The sequence below is a fragment of the Ambystoma mexicanum genome, chromosome 8 (assembly GCF_040938575.1).
Source record: "Ambystoma mexicanum isolate Mex_15411 chromosome 8, UKY_AmexF1_1, whole genome shotgun sequence".
NCBI lineage: Eukaryota > Metazoa > Chordata > Amphibia > Caudata > Ambystomatidae > Ambystoma > Ambystoma mexicanum.
In genome coordinates this window covers 1,617,837,821-1,617,861,783 of record NC_090929.1, presented here as the reverse complement: position 1 = coordinate 1,617,861,783, position 23,963 = coordinate 1,617,837,821, and the positions used below count along the sequence as shown (strand labels likewise).

Here is a 23,963-nt window from a genome sequence, read left to right as displayed (position 1 = left end):
CTCCCAGCTTTTGCAGCGCCCTATGAGTCAAGTGGTCTTGTGGTATATGAAGAATGCATGCATGGCCTCCTGGGTCAGAGTGGCATCCCAATTTCCCAAATGGCTAAATTAACTACTGTTGCTTGTGCTGACATTGTTCAATGGGGGTCATTAGATGCAGCTCTACATCTTGAACAATTATCTGAAATTCCCTTTTTTACCCTAAACTTCTTTGGGTCAATTTGTCGTCCAAAAGATGTATTAGGATACGAGCGAGAATTTCATTTTACATTAGCACAGTTGCATTATTTAATAGAGGTGTGGATCATGCACTATGTTGATTTGCTGCTTTTGATATTGCTTTGCACAATGCGCAAGCTGACTCTCGTCAGTGATTCTTTTACTGAACCACCTTTTGGGTGTGTAAGGCTTAATAATTTTGATTTATTTTTACATTCATTTTATTGTTCATTTATAGCTTGCTTAATACCAGCGAGTGGTTTCTAAGCACGGGATTGGGTTTACGAGCCTGTGTTGCGCGCGTTGTCTTGTATCCGGAGCTATCCTTCCTCATTTACACATCCAGGGACAAATTCCCAAGTAAGTTACCCCGAGTTGCTCTGGCACGCTTTTCATTTAGTGCAGGGGGAGAGCTTGATTCACAGAGAAATTACTATGAGTAACTGACTTGCCTTTGACTTCTACCGGAGGGGGTATTTGATGCACAAGGAAGTTACTCCAAGTAACTCAGAGTTAGCCCTGACTTACTAGGAACACGCATAGTAACAGCTTTGGAGGACTCTAATGTTCTACTCTTGACAGGTTAAAAGATCCAGAAAGGTACAGTGTGGTCCACCCTAAGATCTGGCACATGGCACACATAGAAGTTTAAACATCAGGACATTTTCAGGGTTAAAAAGTGGTGCACCATATATACCCACCAGACTAGTCTCTTTACTCGTAGTGCAATAGAGTGGTATGTGATAAATGAATCATTTTAATCATTTTGTAATCCCTAATTAAAATACAGTTATAGAAACACTTTATACATCCTCTAAAACAATTCAAAGAAATAAACTTGAACGTTCTGTGTGACGTAAGGAGACTGAGGTTTCATGAGACTTCCTTTTCACCGTACAGATGTATGAAAATATGAAATTCATATTGACCATTACATGATTTGTTAAAATATTTTTGGGGGGAAATGATCGCACCTTCCCTGCAATGAATGATCTGTAATAAAAGAGTCCAAGGGAGACAGTCGGTCCAAATCTTTGCCCAGACGTCATGGTGTATTCTTCTGACATTTCAGAGTGTGTCGGTGGGGCTGTCTTGGTGTATTCTTCAGACATTTCAGAGTGTGTCGGTGGGGTTGTCTTGGTGTAGGTGGGGCTGTCTTGGTGTAGGTGGGGCTGTCTTGGTGTATTCTTCAGACATTTCAGAGTGTGTCGGTGGGGCTGTCTTGGTGTATTCTTCAGGCATTTCAGAGTGTGTCGGTGGGGCTGTCTTGGTGTATTCTTCAGGCATTTCAGACTGTGTCGGTGGGGCTGTCTTGGTGTATTCTTCAGGCATTTCAGAGTGTGTCGGTGGGGCTGTCTTGGTGTAGGTGGGGCTGTCTTGGTGTAGGTGGGGCTGTCTTGGTGTATTCTTCAGACATTTCAGAGTGTGTCGGTGGGGCTGTCTTGGTGTATTCTTCAGACATTTCAGAGTGTGTCGGTGGGGCTGTCTTGGTGTATTCTTCAGACATTTCAGAGTGTGTCGGTGGGGCTGTCTTGGTGTAGGTGAGGCTGTCTTGGTGTATTCTTCAGGCATTTCAGAATGTGTCGGTGGGGCTGTCTTGGTGTATTCTTCAGGCATTTCAGAGTGTGTCGGTGGGGCTGTCTTGGTGTATTCTTCAGGCATTTCAGAGTGTGTCGGTGGGGCTGTCTTGGTGTAGGTGGGGCTGTCTTGGTGTATTCTTCAGGCATTTCAGAGTGTGTCGGTGGGGCTGTCTTGGTGTAGGTGAGGCTGTCTTGGTGTATTCTTCAGGCATTTCAGAATGTGTCGGTGGGGCTGTCTTGGTGTATTCTTCAGACATTTCAGAGTGTGTCGGTGGGGCTGTCTTGGTGTAGGTGAGGCTGTCTTGGTGTATTCTTCAGGCATTTCAGAATGTGTCGGTGGGGCTGTCTTGGTGTATTCTTCAGGCATTTCAGAGTGTGTCGGTGGGGCTGTCTTGGTGTATTCTTCAGGCATTTCAGAGTGTGTCGGTGGGGCTGTCTTGGTGTAGGTGGGGCTGTCTTGGTGTATTCTTCAGGCATTTCAGAGTGTGTAGGTGGGGCTGTCTTGATGTAGGTGGGGCTGTCTTGGTGTATTCTTCAGGCATTTCAGAGTGTGTCGGTGGGGCTGTCTTGGTGTATTCTTCAGGCATTTCAGAGTGTGTCGGCGGGGCTGTCTTGGTGTAGGTGAGGCTGTCTTGGTGTATTCTTCAGGCATTTCAGAATGTGTCGGTGGGGCTGTCTTGGTGTATTTTTCAGGCATTTCAGAGTGTGTCGTGGGGCTGTCTTGGTGTATTCTTCTTGCTGGCATTTCTCCATCATTATGCTCCCAGGGGCATAGATGGGGACCTTAGCAGGCACTGTGAGAAGTCCTCTCTGACCCTACTCATATCATCGTTCTCTCCCATAACAAGGGCAATGCTGCACTGTCATATTGGACCTGTTTTAAGAACCAACCACATGTTTAGCTTGGGCTATTACGTGTCACTTGTGACACAGATAAGCCTAAACTATTGCACTGGAGTACAGATAGGAATGACATATGCGGAGGGACACAAAGGGCCTCATTATAAGCTTCCCGGTCCGGGAACTACGGTAACTACGGTACATGTAAGCAAGCCGGTACCGTAGTTCCCGGACCGGCAAACTACGAGTTCTGCTCGCAGGTGCCATTGCGGCCACCAGGACTGGCCTGGCGGCCGTAGTGGCACCCGCGAGCACAGCATGTCGGATGCACAGGCACCGTTCATAACGGTGCCTGTGCATCCGGCTTCCCCATTCCCATTGAGCCCTATGGGGAAGAATTTTTTCTGGCGCCCACGAATGGGCAAATAGCGGGTCCGGCAAGGCCGTAATGACCCGGTAATTGCCCATTTCTGGGCGCTGGGAAAAAATGAATTCCGGCAGCAGCCGTGCCTCTTAACAGGCACGGCTACCGCCAGGGTTGTACTGACCCCCTCCAGAGTCTGTAGGTGTTGTTAGGTATGTGCCCCCTCATGGCCATAATAATCCCTATGGCCATTCCCACCCATTCTTGCCTCTGACCACCCAAAAACCCTCCTCATGGGAACTCTTCGAGCTGCTTTAATCAAGCCTTACCATCAGGCCTTGTATTCAAAGTGGCTGCCAGTGTTTCTTCACAGCAGTCTTCTGAGAGTTAATGGGCCTCATTGCGAGTTTGGCGGTAGCCGTGACCTTAATAAGGGTACGGCTACCGTCAAACTCGCTACCGGTGCCGCGTCTGACCAGGCGTGCAGAGGGGCACCCGCAAGCAGAACTTGTAATGTGGCGGTATGGTAACAACAGCGCCGGTAGCACTACCGGCGCCGTTGTTGCCTTACTGCCACAGGCATGCAGAGCGGCACCCACGAGGAGACCAGGATGGTAGCAACGGTACCGTTATGAACGATGCCACTGCTACCCTGTGGGGGCTCAGATGGGAATGGGGATGTACCGGCTCCGGGTCCCGCAAAAGGGAATTACCGGGCCCTCCAAGGTCGGAAAGACCCGGTAAATCCACTTTTGCAGGACCTGGAGCCAGACCCAAGTTTCGGGGTAGCCATGCCCTTTTTAAGGGCATGGCTACCCCCAAACTCGTAATGAGGCCCAATGACTTAATTGGAGCTGTAAACACGCTACTGGTGCAATAAAAATGTCAACCGGGCTTGCTTTCAGCCACTCTATTTATAAGCACTCTGCTTGTCTTTCACTGATGTCCTGTCAAAAACAAGCATTGGCAAAGCTACTCAAGTCCTGTTTGAAACAAGCATTTGCAAAGCCAACATTTTGGCCTTGTGCGTACGTTTTAATCGTTTGCCAGGCACTGCTATTAGATGCCCAGGTACTTGCACCATTTTGCACCTGCTACCAACAATGGGTAGCTAATGCCACTATGGCTGTGTCTGGCAAGGGTCTTCCCCCATGCCTGCACAAAAGCTCAGACTCTTGGCATTGTCAGTGCTTGTTTTGATAGTGGAGCTATTTCATGCACATTGCAATGGATGGATCATATATTCATCCCTGGGCACTGCCAGCTAAGTGGATATTGCTCAGTGTGTCCAGTCATCACTGGGAAGAAAGAAAAGCAACCCGTCACAATTGAATGAATCCCTTGCTTGTGAAGTGTGATAGCGTCTGCCCTCCAGACCAGCAAATCATCGTTGTGTTTGGGATTAATTATGTACAGATCTAAAGTAAAATGCAGGGTCTTGTGTACAGGTGGAGTTACACTGTTATCTCTGTCTTTAACACCTTGTGTACTTTGGGAGAGTTTTGTTTTACCCTGTTGTATACCCCAGATCAGGGGTCTGCAACCTTTTGGCCCTCCAGGTGTTTTAGGCTACAACTCCCATCCGCCGTAGTCTACACATTCAATCATCAGAGAATCATGGCAGTCGTAGTCCAGAACATCTGGAGAGCCGCAGGTTGTAGACTGCTGCCCACACGCCACCCACCCACACCCTGACAGTGGGAACACGCCTGCTAATTTTAATGGCAATTTGGTGCCGCATGCTGGTGGCACCCAATCATTGCCTTGCCTCCGCGCCAGCGGCGAAGTTCATTTGGTGAATGATGAAAGTGTTTTCTGCACAGAAGGAATTAATATGTCACCAGCTAAATCCAGCCACGGGCAGAGGAAATAACTGCTTCAGAAATCTGTCTGTCTGCAAGAGGAACCCCAGGAAGCCACGGTTACCCTGACGGATGAGTGTGGAGGCTGAGAATACCAACATGGTGTATTCTCTTCTCATACATGCTGCTGCTGTCCCTCTGTATCCTCCTCTGATCTTTCAGAATAGTGACCCTTAGAGAAACATCACAATACATCAATGGGGTCCAGATGGAGAATGTTTGTCAGAGTCTGTGGGGATTAACAGTAGACAGGAGAAGTATGTTAAAACTATTATAATGGGGTGTAGTGCTTGGGGGGGATCTCGTAGCACAGCCATTTGGGCTTGAATTGGTGCATGAAGAGTTTAATGTCTAGTCTGGAGATGTGATTAATGGTGTATACACTGGGGGGGGGGGCTGGGGTGGGGAGATGAGATGGAAACATGTGCATTCCTGAAGTGAATAAACACAGCACACGATGCTGCATTTTTCAAAGGGAGGATTCTCTTGGGACCTGAGGCCTGTGTAAGAGCCGAAGCAGAGCAAGCCCAGTAGGAACCTTTATACATAGTGATGGACAGGCTAGTGGACCAATGAACCAGACTCGCGGCAGAAGTGGTGGAGGCAAACCGTACTTCCGGAAGGGCCCCGTCCTGTATAGGGTGAAAATAGCAATGTGTGGGCAACGGTAAAGCTGAAGTCCGTGCAGGGTCTTTGTGTGACCAACAGTTAAGAGAGGATGACAATCATCTTATCTGGCACTAAATGCTAGGACTGCACCGCACTGCTATATAGCATGGGTGCCACCACACTGCTATATAACATGGGCGCTAGGGCTCCACCACACTGCTATATAGCATAGGCACTCTACCACACTGCTATATAGCATGGGCGCTAGGGCTCCACCACACTGCTATATAGCATAGGCACTCTACCACACTGCTATATAGCATGGGCGCTAGGGCTCCACCACACTGCTATATAGCATAGACACTCCACCACACTGCTATATAGCATGGGCGCTAGGGCGCCACCACACTGCTATATAACATTGGGGCTAGGGCTTCAGCACACTGCTATATAACATGGGCGCTCGGGCTCCACCACACTGCTATATTGCATAGGCACTCTACCACACTGCTATATAGCATGGGCGCTAGGGCTCCACCACACTGCTATATAGCATAGGCACTCTACCACACTGCTATATAGCATGGGCGCTAGGGCTCCACCACACTGCTATATAGCATGGGCGCTAGGGCGCCACCACACTGCTATATAACATTGGGGCTAGGGCTTCAGCACACTGCTATATAACATGGGCGCTCGGGCTCCACCACACTGCTATATAGCATAGGCACTCCACCACACTGCTATATAGCATGGGCGCTAGGGCACCACCACAAAGCTATATAGCATGGGTTCCACCACACTGCTATATAGCATTGGCACTAGGGATCCAGTGCACTGCTATATAGCATGGGTGCTAGGGCTCCACAGCACTGCTATATAGCATTGGCACTAGGGATCCACCGCACTGCTATATAGCATGGGCGCTAGGGCTTTGCCGCACTACTATTTAGCAAGGGCGCTAGGGCTCCACCGCACTGCTATATAACAGGGGCGCTAGGGCTCCGCCACACTACTATATAGCATGGGCGCTAGGGCTCCACCGCGCTGCTATACAGCATGGGCGCTAGAGTTCCACCATACTGCTATACAGCATGGGCGCTAGGGCTCCACCCCACTGCTATATAGCATGGGCACTAGGGCTGCACCACAATTCTATATAGCATGGGCGCTAGGGCTCCATCGCACTGCTATATAGCATGGGCGCTAGAGCTCCGCCACACTGCTATATAGCAGGGGCGCTCTGGCTCCACCGCACTGCTATATAGCATGGGCGATAGGGCTCTGCCGCACTGCTATATAGCATGGGTGCTAGTGCTCCACCGCACTGCTATATAGCAGGGGCGCTAGGGCTCCGCCGCACTGCTATATAGCAGGGGCGCTAGGGCTCCGCCGCTCTGCTATATAGCATTGGCGCTAGGGCTCCGCCACACTGCTATATAGCAGGGGCGCTAGGGCTCCACCGCACTGCTATATAGCATGGGCGCTAGGGCTCCTTCGCACTGCTATATAGCATGTGCGCTAGGGCTCCGCTGCACTGCTATATAGCATGGGCGCTAGGGCTCCGCCGCACTACTCTATAGCATGGGCACTAGGGATCCGCAGCACAGCTATATAAGATGGGCGCTAGGGCTCCACCACACTGCTATATAGCATGGGCGCTAGGGCTCCACCCCACTGCTATATAGCATGGGCACTAGGGCTCCACCACACTGCTATATAGCATGGGCGCTAGGGCTCCACTGCACTGCTATACAGCACGGGCGCTAGGGCTCCACCAAACAGCTATATAACATGGGAGCTAGGGCTCCACCCCGCTCTAAAATCGCTTTTATTGAAGAGCACCTGTCTGCTATACTCTACAAAGGCTGCTCACCTTACTTACCTGCAGCCTCAAGCACATATTGCCCATGTGTTTGCATTCCACTCGAAATTTGTTTGTCAGGCAATTTAAAGATGGTCGCCGTAATTTAAAGATGGGCGCTGCGCTTTGGTCCCCCCGCGCCTGACCTTGTCCTGAATGCCTGCCTGACCTGCACCCTGCATCCTGCCTCCGGATTGGTGCTGACTGGCAACACATCGTGCCTCCAAACACCGGCAGGGGAGAGCCGGCCACTGAGGTAAGGCCCAGAGAGAAGGCCATCCCCCTGACTGAGCTGACCGAGCGCAGCCATGCAGCCAGGCGACGTCCTTATGCCCAAAAACTTCTGCAATTCATCTTGCCTCTAGTGCCCCTCCGGCTAACTCAACCAGCAGTGCTTGACCACCTGCAATGGAAGGTAATCCACGCTACCTGCACCACCTTTAATGTACTTTATTGACTCTGAGATACAGCACTCTCCTTACCGTCGGTAGTGCTCGCCCCCAGTTTGCTACAAACATGCTCACCTGCAGCACCCCTGTTTAACACCTGCCATACTGCCTATGCTTCACCTGCTATGCTCCCTTATTGCGCCTGCTTCAGACTAATGTGCGCGATTCTTGAGTTAGACTGCCTACCTCCTGCATTATCCAAACCTGCTGCGCACATATTCTGATCTGCTCCACATGTATGCTACATCGCTCTTCTGCCTGATAATGCTCGAGGTGCAATGCCTGTTTGACGTGCCACATTTTTGAATGGTGCCTTGTGTACTCTGCACTGCTCCTTACTTGATGTAAGTGTAGTGTACTTGCATAACCTAACCTGCTGTGCCTCACTACTGATTGGTGCCCCATGTATGTTGCATTGCTGCAAGCCTGGTATCTGCTTTGCCTTTTGTACCTCTGCTTTGAATGTGCCCACTCATTCACACAGTACTACCTAGACTGTTGCATTGCTACAACAGTACCCTGTGACCTTTTTGAGACCCTTTTGGTCACCTACCATTGCACCCTGTGACCTTTTTGAGACCCTTTTGGTCACCTACCATTGCACCCTGTGACCTATCCGAGACGCTTTTGGTCGCCTACCACTGCACCCTGTGACCTATCCGAGACCCCTTGGTAGCTTGCCACTGCATCCTGTTACCTATTTAAGACGCTTGGGTCGCCTGCCTTGCACATTGATAACTACTCTAAGTCATGCATTTTAGTTCATATTGTGATTCTTGAATATCATGATCCATATCACTAGATGAACCCCTGGCTATAACTAGCCACCCGCAATCTATATTGCGACACCCTAGCCAGACATCCTAGCGAAGTAAGGGAAGTAACTTGAACCATTTAACTACTCTAACTACCATGTGTAGAAACCTGACCTCCCTGCCCCTCCTAACTACAATCATGGCCTTTGCTACCTACAGCACTAGCCCCCCCACAGACAGAAACCTGAGACATAGGGCAAAACTACCTTGCATTTATGAACCCAAAAGAAATAGCGCAAACAATACTGTTAGATCCCCAACTATACAGACGCACTTGGATAAGCAAACTCAAGCCACGAAACCCTCAACTCCGACCCCCACTCAATTTCATAAAAAGAAACACCCGAGTCGAAACAAGCACACAGATAAATCTGCAAGCTATCCTATTCCTAAGAATACTATCTCACTTACTGGATCCTTTATCAACGCCAGATCCAGGGTAGCCCATGCAACTGAAATTGCTGACATCCTAAACAACAGTAGCATCGACCTCCTTGTCGTAACAGAAACTTGGCTCCACGAGGCAGCAGGACCCTCCCTGATGCTAGCTCTACCTGACAGTTACCAGATCCACAGAGTAGATGGACCCAATGCTAAAGGCGGTGGCCTAGCCATCACCGCTTAAACTACTTAGCCTATCAGACTCACCACCTCACCTCCCTGTGCTTCCTGCGAAGTACTCTCAGCAAAATTGCAACTCTCTAATAACCGCACGCTAACTATTCACTTGATCTATAGGCCCCCAGGTCCCTTGGGAACCTTCGAAGATGACCTTACCACCCTCATAGCTAACAATACCCAAAATCACTCGCAAACGCTGTTGCTGGGCGACTTTAACATTGGCTTCAATGAGCCAGATAATAAAAATGCCCTCTCTATAACAGCTATCCTAAACGACCACGGCCTTACCCAAAAAGTCCTCACCCCCACACATGTTAAAGGTCGATCCCTTGACTGGGTATCTGAACTTAACTGCAACATAGTCATTACTGACATCATCCCTCAACCACGGACCGACCACTATCTAATAAATTTCACTGCCACACTTGACCTCCTCAGCTCTAAAATTATCAAAATGATACCACCACTCCCCACCAGAAGTAAAAATGACATTACTACAGAAAAACTCATCCCCCTCCTCCTGCCTACTATCAATGGCCTGGAGAACAATACTGACCCAGACACCCTAGTAGACACCTTTTAATAAAGCTATGTCTCATGCACTAGATACTATTGCACCACCCAAACTACGCAAAGCTAAACAAGAAGCCCACCTTAATGCTTGGTTCACACCCCAATTTAAGGACCTAAGAAAGCAGAAATGAAAACTCCAACTATCTGGCGTAATTCGCCTACTGACGACAACAAAGTTAACTTAACCCAATTCACCAAATATTACAAGACAGAAATTATCAACACAAAAAAAAATGTATTCAATGACAGAATTACTAATGCCAAATCTAATACCAAGGAACTTTTTGCCATCCTCCGGGAAATGGAATCCCCCATCCAACCAACTGACACGGTCCCCAAGGACAAGATATGGTGCACTAACATACAGAACGCCCTATCGAATAAAACTTCCACCGTCCAGCTTAAAATAACTAATAAAAAGGACGCCCTCTCTCCTACTGATCAACAAGCACCTCTAGTGACTGAACCTAATACCATCCCCCCTTTTAGCTTCAAACCTATCTCCATCATCGACACTGAAAAGGTTATCCTCTCACTGAAGCCTCCCAACTGTAAGGGCGACAGTTGCCCAGCTCAAATAATAAAGGACGCAGCCAGAGATTTAGCCCCGTTTATCTCGAAGCCCATTAACTCCTCTTTCAAATCCAACACAGTGCCAGCTAACCTAAAAGAATCCGGGTCCTCCCCCTTCTTAAGAAACAAACCCTTGATCCATCCATCCCAACTAATTATAGGCCTATCACCACTGTACCTTTCCTACTAAAAATCATTGATAGAGTAGCCTATCTCCAAATTCAAGAGTACTTAGAAGCTAACCATCTACTAGGCTCGCGCCAATCGGGCTTCCGCCCTCTCCATGGCACCAAAACAGCCTTGATAGATCTTAAAACTAAAATTGAGGAATTCAAGGATAGTGAGAAAACAGCGCTGCTACTCCTACTGGACTTGTCAGCTGCTTTTGATTTGGTGGATCATGCAGTTTTATGCAACCACCTCAAGCTCGCTGCCAATTTCACAGGGGAAGCTATAGCATGGGTCCAATCCTTTCTAGCCAACCGGACCATGAGAGTCTTTTCCACCTCTACCTGTGCCGATCCCATCCAAATTACATGTTGAGTCCCACAGGGCTCCTGCGTCTCACCCACCATGTACAACATTTTCACCAAGCCATTGTTCGACAAGTTGGACAGACTGGGTGTCACCTACACAAATTATGCAGATGACACCCAGATCCTCATACCCCTTTCGGGCAACTATGAAGTGGACCTGGTTATGGTGAATAAAATATACATCCTCATTCAGGCTTGGATGGCCACCCATGGCCTCTGCCTGAACGATGATAAAACTGAAATCCTGCTCCTCGGATCAGACCTTAACCTAACTAAACTCACCCCGGACTATGCCTCATTTAACATCGACAATAATACTATTAAGGTTATGCGAGAGGTTAAAACTCTAGGTTTTTACCTCGACTCAGCTCTCACCCTTAAAAAGCAAGTGAACTCCCTCGCCTCTGCAACCACTTACACGTGTAAACTCATCCGTGCTGCCAGACCATTCCTGTCCAGTGCCAGCTGCCTCACCTTGGCCAATGCCCTTGTCATGTCCAGACTGGACCATTGCAACGCCCTATACTCAGGTGTAAATAAATCGGTCATTGACAAACTCCAGAGATTACAAAATAATGCCCTAAGAGCAGCTTTGAATATCCCACGTAGAGAGCATATCTCCAAACACCAGACTGAGGCCCACTGGCTAAAGATAAAGGACAGAATCCTCCTTAAAACTATTTCTCTCACATCCAAATGCCTCAACAATCAAGCACCCCCCTACCTAGCTGAAAGAATCAACTGGAGACCCTCAAACCGACTGACGAGATCTGCCAACACCTTCTTACTTGAAGTCCCGAGATTCAAACTTACCACAGCGGGTGGATCTAGCTTCCCTGTTAGAGCTGCACAATCATGGAACATACTCCCACCTGACCTCAGACGCCCATTACCCTACACTAGATTTAGATGTAACGCTCTAAAATGGCTGCACAACAATGATATGTAACGATATTCACCCTTATCTAGCTGATCATGCTATACATATGTTAAGACGGTATTCTTCTACGCTTACCCATCTTGATCCTATATGTACTGTATCACTTGTATCATTTGTTGTAAGTTACATCTGTTTTGTAATAGTCTTTGTTAGGCACTGTAACTAAGTTTTTGAGTCTACTTGTATTGTTGCGCCCAGCTGCCCAAGGGCTTGGAGAGCATTATCAAATAAACAAACAAACAAACAAAACAAACTGCAATATAGCATGGGCGCTAGGGCTCCACCACACTGCTATATAGCATGGGCGCTAGGGCTCCGCTGCACTACTATATAGCATGGGTGCTAAGGATCTGCTGCACTGCCATATAGCATTGGGCGCTAGGGCTCCACCACACTGCTATATAGCATGGGCACTAGGGATCCATCCCATCTCTATATAGCATGGGCGCTGGGCTACTGCTATATAGCATGGGCGCTAGGGCTCCACCACACTGCTATATAGCATGGGCGCTAGGGCTCCACCGCACTGCTATACAGCATGGGCGCTAGGGCTCCACTGAACAGCTATATAGTATGGACGCTAGGGCTCCACTGCACTGCTATACAGCATGGGAGCTACGGCTCCACCGCACTGCTATATAGCAGGGCCGCTAGGGCTCCACCGCACTGCTATATAGCATGGGCGCCAGGGCTGCACCGCACTGCTATTTAGCAAGGGAGCTAGGGTTCCACTGTACTGCTTTATAGCATGGGCGCTAGGTCTCCACCGCACTGCTTTATAGCAGGGGCGCTCGGGCTCCACTGCACTGCTGTTTAGCATGGGTGCTAGGGCTCCACTGCGCAACTATAGAGCATGGGCGCTAGGGTTGCACCGCGCTGCTATATGGCATGGGTGCTAGGGCTCCACCGTGCTGCTATATAGCAGGGACGCTAGGGCTCTACCGCACTTCTATATATCATGGATGCTAGGGCTGCACCACACTGCTATATAGCATGGGCGCAAGGGCTCCACCACAGTGCTATACAGCATGGGCGCTAGCGCTCCACCGATTGGCTATATAGCATGGGCGCTAGGGCTCCACCGCACTGCTATACAGCAGGGGAGCTAGGGCTCCACCGCACTTGAAAATAGCAGGGGCGCTAAGGCTTCACCAAACAGCAATATAGCATGGGCACTAGGGCTCCACCACACTGCTATGTAGCATAGGTGCTAGGGCTCTGCCGCACTACTATAAAGCATGGGCGCTAGGGCTCCACCGCACTGCCATATAGCAGGGGCACTAGGGCTCCACCGCACTGCTATATAGCATGGGCGCCAGGGCTGCACCGCACTGCTATTTAGCAGGGGCGCTAGGGTTCCACCACACTGCTATATAGCGTGGGCGCGAGGGCTCTACCGCTCTGCTATATAGCATGGGCGCTAGGGCTCCACCGAACAGCTATACAGCATGGGTGCTAGGGCTCCACCGCACTGCTATACAGCATGGGAGCTATGGCTCCACCGCAATGCCATATAGCAGGGGCACTAGGGCTCCACCGCACTGCTCTATAGCATGGACGCTAGGGCTGCACCACACTGCTATTTAGCAGGGGCGCTAGGGCTCCACTGCACTGCTATAGTGCATGGGCACTAGGGCTCCACCGCACTACTATATAGCATGGACGCTAGGGCTGCACCACACTGCTATTTAGCAGGGGCGCTAGGGCTCCACCGCACTGCTATATAGCATGGACGCTAGGGCTGCACCACACTGCTAAATAGCAGGGGCGTTAGGTCTCCACTGTGCTGCTGTATAGCATGGGCACTAGGGCTCCACCGTGCTGCTATATGGCATGGGCGCTAGGGCTCCACCGTGCTGCTATATAGCGGGGGCGCTAGGGTTCTGCTATATAGCATGGACGCTAGGGCTCCACCGCACTGCTATATAGCATGGGCACTAGGGCTGCACCGCACTGCTGTATAGCATGGGCTCCACCACACTGCTATATAGCATGTTTCTAGGGCTCCACCGCACTGCTATATAGAATGGGCGCTAAGGCTCCACCGCACTGCTATATAGCATGGCCGCTAGGACTACACCGCACTGCTATATACCATGGGCGCTAGGGCTCCACTGCACTGCTGTATAGCATGGGCACTAGGGCTCCACTGCACTGCTATATAGCTTGGGTGCTAGGGCTCCACAGCACTGCTATATAGCATGGGCACTAGGGCTCCACTGCACTGCTATATAGCATGGGCGCTAGGGCTCCACCGCATTGCTCTTTAGCATGGGCGCTAGAGCTCCACCTCACTTCTACATAGCATGGGCCCTAGGGCTCCACCGCACCGCTATACAGCATGGGCGCTAGGGCTCCACCGCACCACTATAAAGCACGGGCCACATTTTCATCCCAGAGAGCACGATCTCTATTGCGTACAATGGAAAAGAACGTGTAGGCCGATTTAAAAACGAGTAACTGACTTATCCTTGGCTAACGCCTAGAAAGGGGTATGCAGTTCAGTAAGAAGTTATTATGAGTAACTATAACTTACTCCTGACTTACTCTGATGCCACTGGACCGTTAGAACAGCACTGCCACATGGCCGTGTATAGCATTAGGCTTGAGTACTTTATAAACGATTAGCAGTTTTGCATCACGCTTATCCTGAGACCCTGAAACATCCAGACATTGCTTTGGAGTGAAGGACACCATGTAAATGGCCGAGTGTGGCCTGTGCTAATGAGGAGAGGCCCTGAAACGATAAGCTGCATCACAGTGCCTCCTAATGCAGACAGGGTTCCATAGCACCTTCCAGATCAATTACACAGTTGAAAAGACAAATTTAGCGCTGAAATGTAGCAATATTCACATGTATTGTAAGGACATATGGGTGATTGTGACTCAGGAAAATGCTGACATTCGAGCAAATCCTTGAGGCTCTAAGCCACCCTGCCATTAAGACTTAGCAATGTGTTTTTGTTTTCGTCCTTTCTGTATGTCACATCCATCCCTCTCCTTAGATGCTCCCTTGTAACTTCACAAACAAGCCAGCCAATCAGATCAAATGATAGCATATGCACCACGTGTTGCCTTAGATCGGCCCTCATATCAAGACTCACCAATATCATGGACACTGTCTAACCATATGCCTACGCCACATTTGTTCATGTTCAGCAGAGGCTTCAGTACACCCAGCCAAATTATCCAGAGATCCAGCGGTAGTGTGGTGACACTTCGCGGCTTTTGCCCTTGGTTGTTCCACAGGCTCCTCCTATCAAGACGTGCCTATGATCAGCTATCCTCCCCCTAACATGTGCACCTACTCTCCTGCTCCTTCTCCCCCTCCTCGCCTCATCTTCCTTGTCCTTCTCCTCCTCTTTGTTCTTCTGCATCTCCTCATCCTCCTCCTGCTCCTCCTCACCTCATCTTCCTTGTCCTTCTCCTCCTCCTCGTTCTTCTGCATCTCCTCATGCTCCTCCTCCTCCTCGCCTCATCTTCCTTGTTCTCCTCCTCCTCTTTGTTCTTCTGCATCTTCTCATCCTCCTCGCCTCATCTTCCTTGTCCTTCTCCTCCTCCACTTCGTTCTTCTGAATCTCCTCATCCTCCTCCTCCTCCTAGCCTCATCTTCCTTGTTCTCCTCCTCCTCTTTGTTCTTCTGCATCTCCTCATCCTTCTCCTTCTCCTCCTCCTCCTCGCCTCATCTTCCTTGTCCTTCTCCTCCTCCTCTTTGTTCTTCTGCATCTCCTCATTCTCCTCCTACTCCTCCTCGCCTCATCTTCCTTGTTCTCCTCCTCCTCTTTGTTCTTCTGCATCTCCTCATCCTCCTCCTGCTCCTCCTCACCTCATCTTCCTTGTCCTTCTCCTCCTTCTCTTCGTTCTTCTGCATCTCCTCATCCTCCTCCTCACCTCATCTTCCTTGTGCTTCTCCTCCTCCTCTTCGTTCTTCTGCATCTCCTCAACCTTCTCCTCCTCATTCTCCTCAATGTAACTTCTAGTTCTCTCTCTCCTACAGGCTACACCTTTATAGCCCAGAGATCCACACTTGCTGTCCCCCCACCAAATGTGAGTCCTCTTTTTACTCCCGATTCCAGTGCTGGGAATATTGTTGCTATGAATGGCCTGTTCTTGTAATTACTCACTATGACTGTAACTATGCCTTGCAACCCGGGGTAGACCACTGGCTGAGTCCACGACTTGCACCCTAATGCATACCCTCATTACTTCCATATTGTGCATTATGTTAGGCTATGCTAATCTGCTCTTATACTCTGTCAGATCACCTTCGTAGGCATCTCAGAGAGCCCGGCTTGCCTGGTAGTGGGCATATTTTGCCCCCACCTGGGGTATACAGACCTTAGTCTGTGGAGGAAAAGGAGTAGGGAGAAAGTAAGAGGATGGTAAAGCGGGTACAAGAGCAACACGCAATGGCAGGGGGTGTTGTAAAAGGGAAAGGGGATGTTTGTGATGACTTGAGTTTGTATGGATCTGTCACCTTGGACCATATGTCAGGAGTGTAGAAAGAAGGATTTTTGGCCACGTTACATGTCTGTTTCAGAGCTGTCAAGGCCTCAGTCTGCACTGTATAAAACTTGATTTAATCTTTGTATCAAGCTTAGTAATGGATAAATTCAGAATATGATAATCAACATTTAACCATTATAAGACTTGCTAACCAATGATCCAAGATAAAAATGTAAGTTAACAATTAAAAGGCACACCTGCGTATCAAGGTTACAATAATTGCAGAAATGCACTAAATGTTCCTTTGCAAAACTCGAACATCAGAATTAATTGAAGCAATATCTGAGAAGTATAATGCACCAAGATACCTGAGGGTTTGGCGCGCTATATAAATGAATAAATAAATAAATAAACCTAAAAGGACTACAGGGACACAAAAGAAGAACAAAACAGATAGGACAATACAAGACACAAGAGGAGAAGGAGGAACAAGCACAACTTACACTGAAGCAACACATTAAAAAGAATCTGCTGAAAAAATAATCTTCATAATTCCCAGCTGTGCTAGTGATGTGTCTTATAAAGATACATTGTGGCTTTTTTTTTTAAGACCCTTCTCTTTATTCTTTGCAACCAGGTGCCAGCCTATTAGCAGAGGAGTTCAGAAGAGCCCTGTCTCTATCAGCTGGTCTTCTGGTTGGTCCAGCAGCGGCCATCCTCTGTGGGACTGATTGGGGAATGGCCGGCTTGTAGGGTGGTTCAAAAACCTCAAATGGTTGGTCCTCAATGTGGATAAGGTAGAAATGTGCTTTCACCGACATGGAGAACATCTTGGTTGTTTATAATTGAGACTGTTAGTGTGACTCGTGACTGTACCTGTTACTGTGACTTACATCACAGGTGGATCACAGGTGGATCGCATGGATCACAGGTGGATCACATGGATCACAGCTGGATCGCCCGCTAGCTCTAAGGTCTGCTCACTTCACCACATTATGTGTGTCTGCCTTGTACCTTATACATGATTTATCGATTTACTACTCTGCTGTTCGATATTTGGATATCTGTCATAGCCTCGAATGCACTATATAAAAACAAGAACAAATGGTGGCCAAAAACATGGTTAGCCGGTATTGCAATGCTGTGTCTTAAAAAAAAAATAGTTCATGTGCTAGCTACACACCCTGTTCTTCGAACTTATCAAAGGTGTGCCAGAGTATAACTAAAAGTCTTGCCTTAAAAGTGGTGTGTTCATCAGAACAGCAGTGGTTGTTGTGAGTAGTTCTATGATCTATGAGTACCATTACGTTGGGTAACAATGAACATCTGTGATATGTCAATAGTGCCAAGATGCTCCTCTGGGGGTGAACGTCCACTCTACAAATACCCCTGTTATGTTATGTTATGTTATGTTATGTTATGTTATGTTATGTTATGTTCAAGTGATTGGCTGGCTTGGAACATGTTTTATAAACTTTAAGTTGTTTGTCCTCCATTTATAAAAGTAAGTTTGTCTCCTGCGAATGTTACTTTGCCAGTAATGTATGGAGAATGCTGTCACTGTTATTTAACTTGGTTGTTGTAGACCTTGGAAAGCCAAGTCTTTGTTCAATGCTCAAGTGTCCCACACAAATGCTCACACTCCTATGACTTGTGCACTCCTTTCTTTGCAGTTGTGGATCTCCTGGTTGCAAGCTCATTGACCAATGGGGAATTGGGGCAGCATGCGTCTCCGCCTCAGAAGAGCCTTCCTGATCTACCGCCACCAAAAATTGTAAGTCTTGGTTTTCTTAAAGTTGAAATCTTTCCGCAAGGTTCAAAGGTCACTACACTCATGGAGGGAAGTGTGCTTCGGTTTACTTTTTAGCAATGAATGACAATTGAGTGGGAGAAACTGTGATTCCCAAAGCAAAGAAATCTCTATATTGGGATGAGCTTTAACCCTCCATGGCGTGGAGAAGCCAGCAAGTTTGGGGAAAATGCAAGTGTTCATTATAACTACCATGAGAAGCGATAACATGGAGGTATAGACCTAATTAGGAAATTTCAATACATATGTATAATCTGTCGAATCTATAATGTGTATCATTTGACAAATCTACCAACTGTGTTATCATTCGAAGATAAATGAGCCAGCTGACTGTCAAGCCAGCCTCCTCCCTCTCATTTTTCACACATCGTTTCACCCATCAAGTCACGTTAGGCTCCATTCTATCCGCAACCAATGATATCACCTGCAAAGCTGCACAAGATGCGACCTTATGCCCCATCCACTTCCATGTAGTGATGCTGACACCTGCCCATATCATGGATGCCGATTATCATGTGTGCTCAGATGAAGCCCAAACCCACTGCAATATGGCGGATTATCAGATTTTTGTCAGCCCGTCACACAGTGCTGGGTTGAGACCAACAATGGGTGCAACAAAACTGGCTTTGCCTCAATGGAAAGATGGCGGAGGCTCTATTATGCCACCTCTTGGGCCTTTCACTTGGCCACCTTCACTGACATGCCTCGGACCTTCCGTGAACGGAGCGAACCTACGGGTCGTATTCAATAGGCGCTACTCACCCTACCTCCGGTAAATGCAGCTGTGAAAAGGGCCTTCTAAGATTATTTTACACTAAAGGGCACTCTGCCCCTCTTCCAGCTCTCCCACAAGGTGGGAGGGGGTGCTGCTGGCCACTGAGGATGCACGGCACGCAAGCAGTATTTTATGGTACAATCCCGCATTCTGTGCAACCTGGGTAGCCAGTGCTCCCTTACCCGCTCCCCAAACCCCTCACCTCTTAGCACCTGCGTGATAAGAGACCACGATTTTGTTCATTCTGCAAGCTTTTAAATGCTTTAAATGACTTACAACTTAGAATCCTTTGTGTTCTTTCTTGCACCTTATTGTGAGAGGATTCATCCTGCGCACACTCGTTCTTCAGCGTAGATAGCTGACCTCGACTTCTCAGTTCTTGACTTCAGGCCAGACAGCCTCTCCACGCAGCTCCACTAGTCTGCAATTCTACTGCGTTACAGCTTTTCGTTTATTCTCAATGATTCTTTGGCTTACTATTTCATGATACCAATGTCCAGTTTCCGTACAATGGCGGCTTCGCCTGCATTCTACTCGCTACTTATAGCTTGCCTGTACGATGGCTTAATCTATCTTGCGTTTCAGCATCTGCACATTCAATAAACTTCTGTTTTGTGCAGCACTATGTTAACAACTTTTTCTTTTACACTTTGATAGTTCACTCGAATCTTTACTTCGTCATTTGTCCTCTAGGATCCATACATCATCTTCATTCAGCATCTCTGGACGTCATGCTCACTTTCTTATGATGTCATCGGTTCATCTTTCTCATATTCCTTTAGGGAGTTCCTCCTGTATGCTGTCATCAAATCGAGGGTGCATTCGATATGGTTGTCTTAATGGATACCTTCTTCCATATGCTCGCATGGTGGCCATTTTTTTTGTTTACCTTTTTTTTTATTTACTTCAATGGCCGCCATGGAAAGGGAGAAGGGACTACGTGTAGTCCCTTCTCCCGTTTCATGGTGGCCATTTTCTTTGTTTACTATGGCCATCACGGAAAGGGAGAACAGACTACATTTCCCAGTCCGTGGCACCCATTATTATTTTTTTTACGGCTGCGAAACCCAACGCGTCTCGCAACCAAAAAGTACTCCGGTCTAATGTGCGTAATGTGTACTAATGGCAAAAAGCCCCTCGCCGCGGGGGCATTACCACGTCAGGTAATGCCCCCGCAACTCTGGGCTTGTTGCCTAAGGAGGTATTACGTGTTTAAAGAGACTTTCTTTTGTAACACTACACTTTGATCATGCACGTTTGGTCGAAAGCAGCCAATCACATGTGTAGGTGTATATGGGGATAGAGGGTGAGTGGTGGGGTGAGCGGATTGTGATGTGGGCAAGGGGGCCATGGACGGGAACACGCCATTTAAATAAAAAAACCTGTCGAATTCATAATTGCACAACCAAAGTGTAGACTTTAAAAAAATAAACGTAGAACCGTTAAAAAGGGCTTTTTGATCAATTATAAACTTTTATTACAATACTTCGTTATAACACTGTAATGCTTTTGGGCCTTCAGCACTTTCTAAACGAAATAAAGTCATAACATAAGGCTTATCACCAATGAATGCCATTTTTCTGGCTATAAAATGTACTGAATGCAGCCTTTGGCCGTGCTCTGGGAATCTGGGGTTCCAGGGCCTGGCAGTGCCTAATTGCAGAGAATCGTTTGGAAAGAGACAGCCCAGAGGGTTGATTATTAATGCTTTTATATCTCAAGAATAAAGCTCTGCTCCTTAGCCTGGCTGGCTCAACAGAAACAATCCAACCTCAGGGCAGTGATAATTATGCCGCCAAACTTCAGTTGAAACCGCCTCCAGTAGCCCAAGCATCGCCTGCACTCAAGCAGCTGCACTGGCTCCCGGTAGCCAAACATAGTCCATTTAAATCAATCTCATATTCTAAGGCTCATTGCCAAACAATGCCTTTTTTCTGTCTGAAAAATATGCTAAATACTACTCTTTCTGCTGCCTTTACTCTGCTGGTGACAGTCTGTTCCTTATCCCCAGGGTGAACTGTATAAAGTGGGGCACACACAACTTTTCCTGCCAACCTCTGTGATTATGGAACATCCTTCCCATATATCATGCATCACCAGAGTGTTGGGGGGGGGGGGGGTGTATATCGCAAGCACAAGGAAACGGTAATTTACAGTATTATGTATTCAGATCCTCTATATTGCAATCACCCCCACTTCGGGGACGACCCAGGATGGTAACGGACTACCAGCCCGATCCTAGGCATGCTGAGCAAAGAGAGGGCCTCGCCGTGGAATCGGGGACATTTTCGGTCTGGTACGCCTCCTGAGTCCCGACAAAGGGGTGATAGCTATTTACACCCGGGGGTTTCATGGGGGGGGGGGGTGCAAATAGTTTAACTGTTTTTCTTCTTTTTTAATGGGAGACTGAAAGAAAAAACAGATGGCCCTGACATAGTAAATAGAAAAGTGACAACGTGCCTTTTCTATTACCACGTGGCCGCCTGCTGCAGACAGGAAGAAGCCGACCCCCGATGGAGCGCTGCAGGTAAGTGGGGGATGGATGAGGGGTGGGCGGGGACAGGCGGGGGAAGGGCAGGCAGGCATAGAGCGAAAGTGCTGAAAAGAATTGGCAGCACCCGGGGAAGGGCTTTGGTTGACTGGTAAAATGCAGGGTGTACACTGCCCATTCTCGCCCACGCTTCAATGCACCCAATTGTCTGAGTGCTCTTCCCTGGGTGCGAATATCAAATGAATGCTAAGGTCCTCCTTACAGCTCTAGTAGTAACTGTAAATACAGTCTATTTTTAAAATACCCATGCCCTCCTTTCTATATACCCCATGCTGTAGATCTTTCATGCGACCCCAACCTGTAACTAGGTGGTAACTTGTTTTTAGCATTGCCACCCTACCTGTAATAAGGCCCTGAGTCATATAGCACACCCTTAAAGCGAGCAGAGTGTAGGTAAGCACAACTCATCCCGCTGTCCAGGAGGCTTGTGGGTGAGCTGTGCTCTTGCCTCTTGCCCTCTTTCTACTGGTCTTCCCGTTGCCTTCCCACAGAGGCCAGGCCACATTAACCTGTGATGCTTATTGGAAATTGTTGGCCCAGCGCCATTTTGGAAAGCGTGCTTCCAACCCTGTGCACTAGCATCGGTAAACAAAACTCTTCACAATTCAGTTAGGATGTATCTGCTTTACGAACTTGCTGTAGGGCTGCACAATGTAGAGTGCATTGCTGCACCTACTAAAGGCGAGGTTTGTTTATCTGTTACTTTGTGAGCAGAATACGAGCGCTGCACGGCTTTACATAGAAACATTGTTTCAATTGTTGCCATTTGATACAAAAGAGCATCAGATAAGTGTGTATCAATTCGATTAAAACCCCATTCTGCCTGAGCGGCACCAAGAGAGAGCACACCGGTGTCTACTGTCTGCCGGAGTTGCGGTAAAGAAACCTTTCTGGTGATCGTCCTCCACCTCTCTCTTCTCTGTGGGACGGCGTGACGTGTTCTCTTTGAGGGGGGCTCCCCTTACGTTGTGATGTGGATATGGTGAATGTGAACACCCGGCATACTGCCTTGAAGCAATTTTCTTTCCTTCACACCCTGCATGATCGTCCTATGGCTGGGTATCGACCCTTATGGGGAAACTCATATCCACACCTGTAGCAGAGTCGGCCAGCTGATGAGTTGATGAGACTTGATGCAACAATGCCATGTTTTCCAATTGTTATGCCAGTGCCTGCCATCGTCAATATTTTTTTATAGACTTGGTTGTTCGTAGGAGCTTCTTCCAAAAATATTCGCATCCTGCAATTATTTGTGATTTTAATTCTCCCTCTTTTTAGTAGCGATGTAATCCATTGTTTAACTCTCATTCTCAGACTCATTATACAATCGTCCATGTTTTTTTCCCTTGTGCTATTTTGTGGTGTGAAGCACGTCGTTCATAATCAATGTCGGCATGAGCTGCAAAGTACTCATTTAATTTCCTTTTAAGGTCTTTGAACATGTTTATTTCATCTTCAGGTAGTTCATATATTATGTCTCGTACTTTGGGCCCTACAGATAATGTTTAGATCATTTGCAGGTGTTTCTCTTCCTGTGATCCTATGGCTTCTATATCTTTCCTCCTCCTGATCACTTAGATACTAGAGTGCTGGTGTCAGGTCATAAGGGAGCAGTGCCTGTTGCGCCAACGCATCATGAGTTGTCTGCCTGTCCCATGGGAGTATGCTCATTGGTGGATAAAATCGCCTGTAGCGAAGCAGCTGACCTCATCTCTAGTGCCCGCCCCGCACCTCTGTCATACTGGAAGAATAGCAAGAAGATAGTGTGTATGACACCAAGTATTAGCCCAATACCGTATCGAAGATATGAGAGACGCTATGCACTCAACCATATTGACTGTACCCTCGCACTGAAGTGGTGGAGGGATGTTGGCATACACCGGACGGACAAGAGCTGTAAATGAAGTCAGACCAGGGTATAGTTATGTCATAAGGAGAAGAGATGATGACATACTGAAACAATATGAAAATACTTTAAGAATGAAGATGTAACTGAAGAAACAAAGTAAACATATGTACAAGCAAGCCATATACACAAAAAGGATAAGTAACCAGACGATTAGTAAATGTATATACGCAGGAACGCAAGGTGGATGAGTCACATAGAAGCTTGCTGCAGTAGAAACTATAACGTCAGGAAAGGGGCCATGATTGAAAGATAGACGTCGGATTGTGTCAAAACTACCTCAGTCACAAACCAGGACTGTAGATCAGAAATGCTGCCAAAAACAGCTTCATGCAAGAAACAAATAAAATCTGTTTGGCTGAGACTAACAATGATAAATCAAGAAATAATTGGAAGGTACAAAGGGAGTCAACATGGATAAACTATGAATGAAGGGTACATTTTGCTTAGATTAAGCAGAAGCAAAACATATTGGACAATTAAAAGTGAAGAAGGCACAAGCAGGACGGAGCAATCAAGTCTCTAGAGGCCAAGAGGAGTAATAGCACCCAGCATTATTAAATCAAATAGCAGTAAATAGCGGGCAAAATGGACAAATTGGTGGTCTGCTGACACGTGATGCAAGACTCG

General features: G+C 47.8%; 1 protein-coding gene across 3 annotated transcripts in view; it reads left to right on the top strand.

Moving 5' to 3' along the window:
* AFAP1L2 (actin filament associated protein 1 like 2) overlaps positions 1-23,963 on the top strand; it is a 921,662-nt gene that overhangs the window by 491,213 nt on the left and 406,486 nt on the right. For all 3 annotated transcript variants that reach the window (XM_069611872.1, XM_069611871.1, XM_069611873.1), the window contains exon 4: positions 17,965-18,065. In XM_069611872.1, the coding sequence (XP_069467973.1) occupies positions 17,965-18,065 (101 nt within the window). The remainder of the gene's footprint in view (positions 1-17,964; positions 18,066-23,963) is intronic.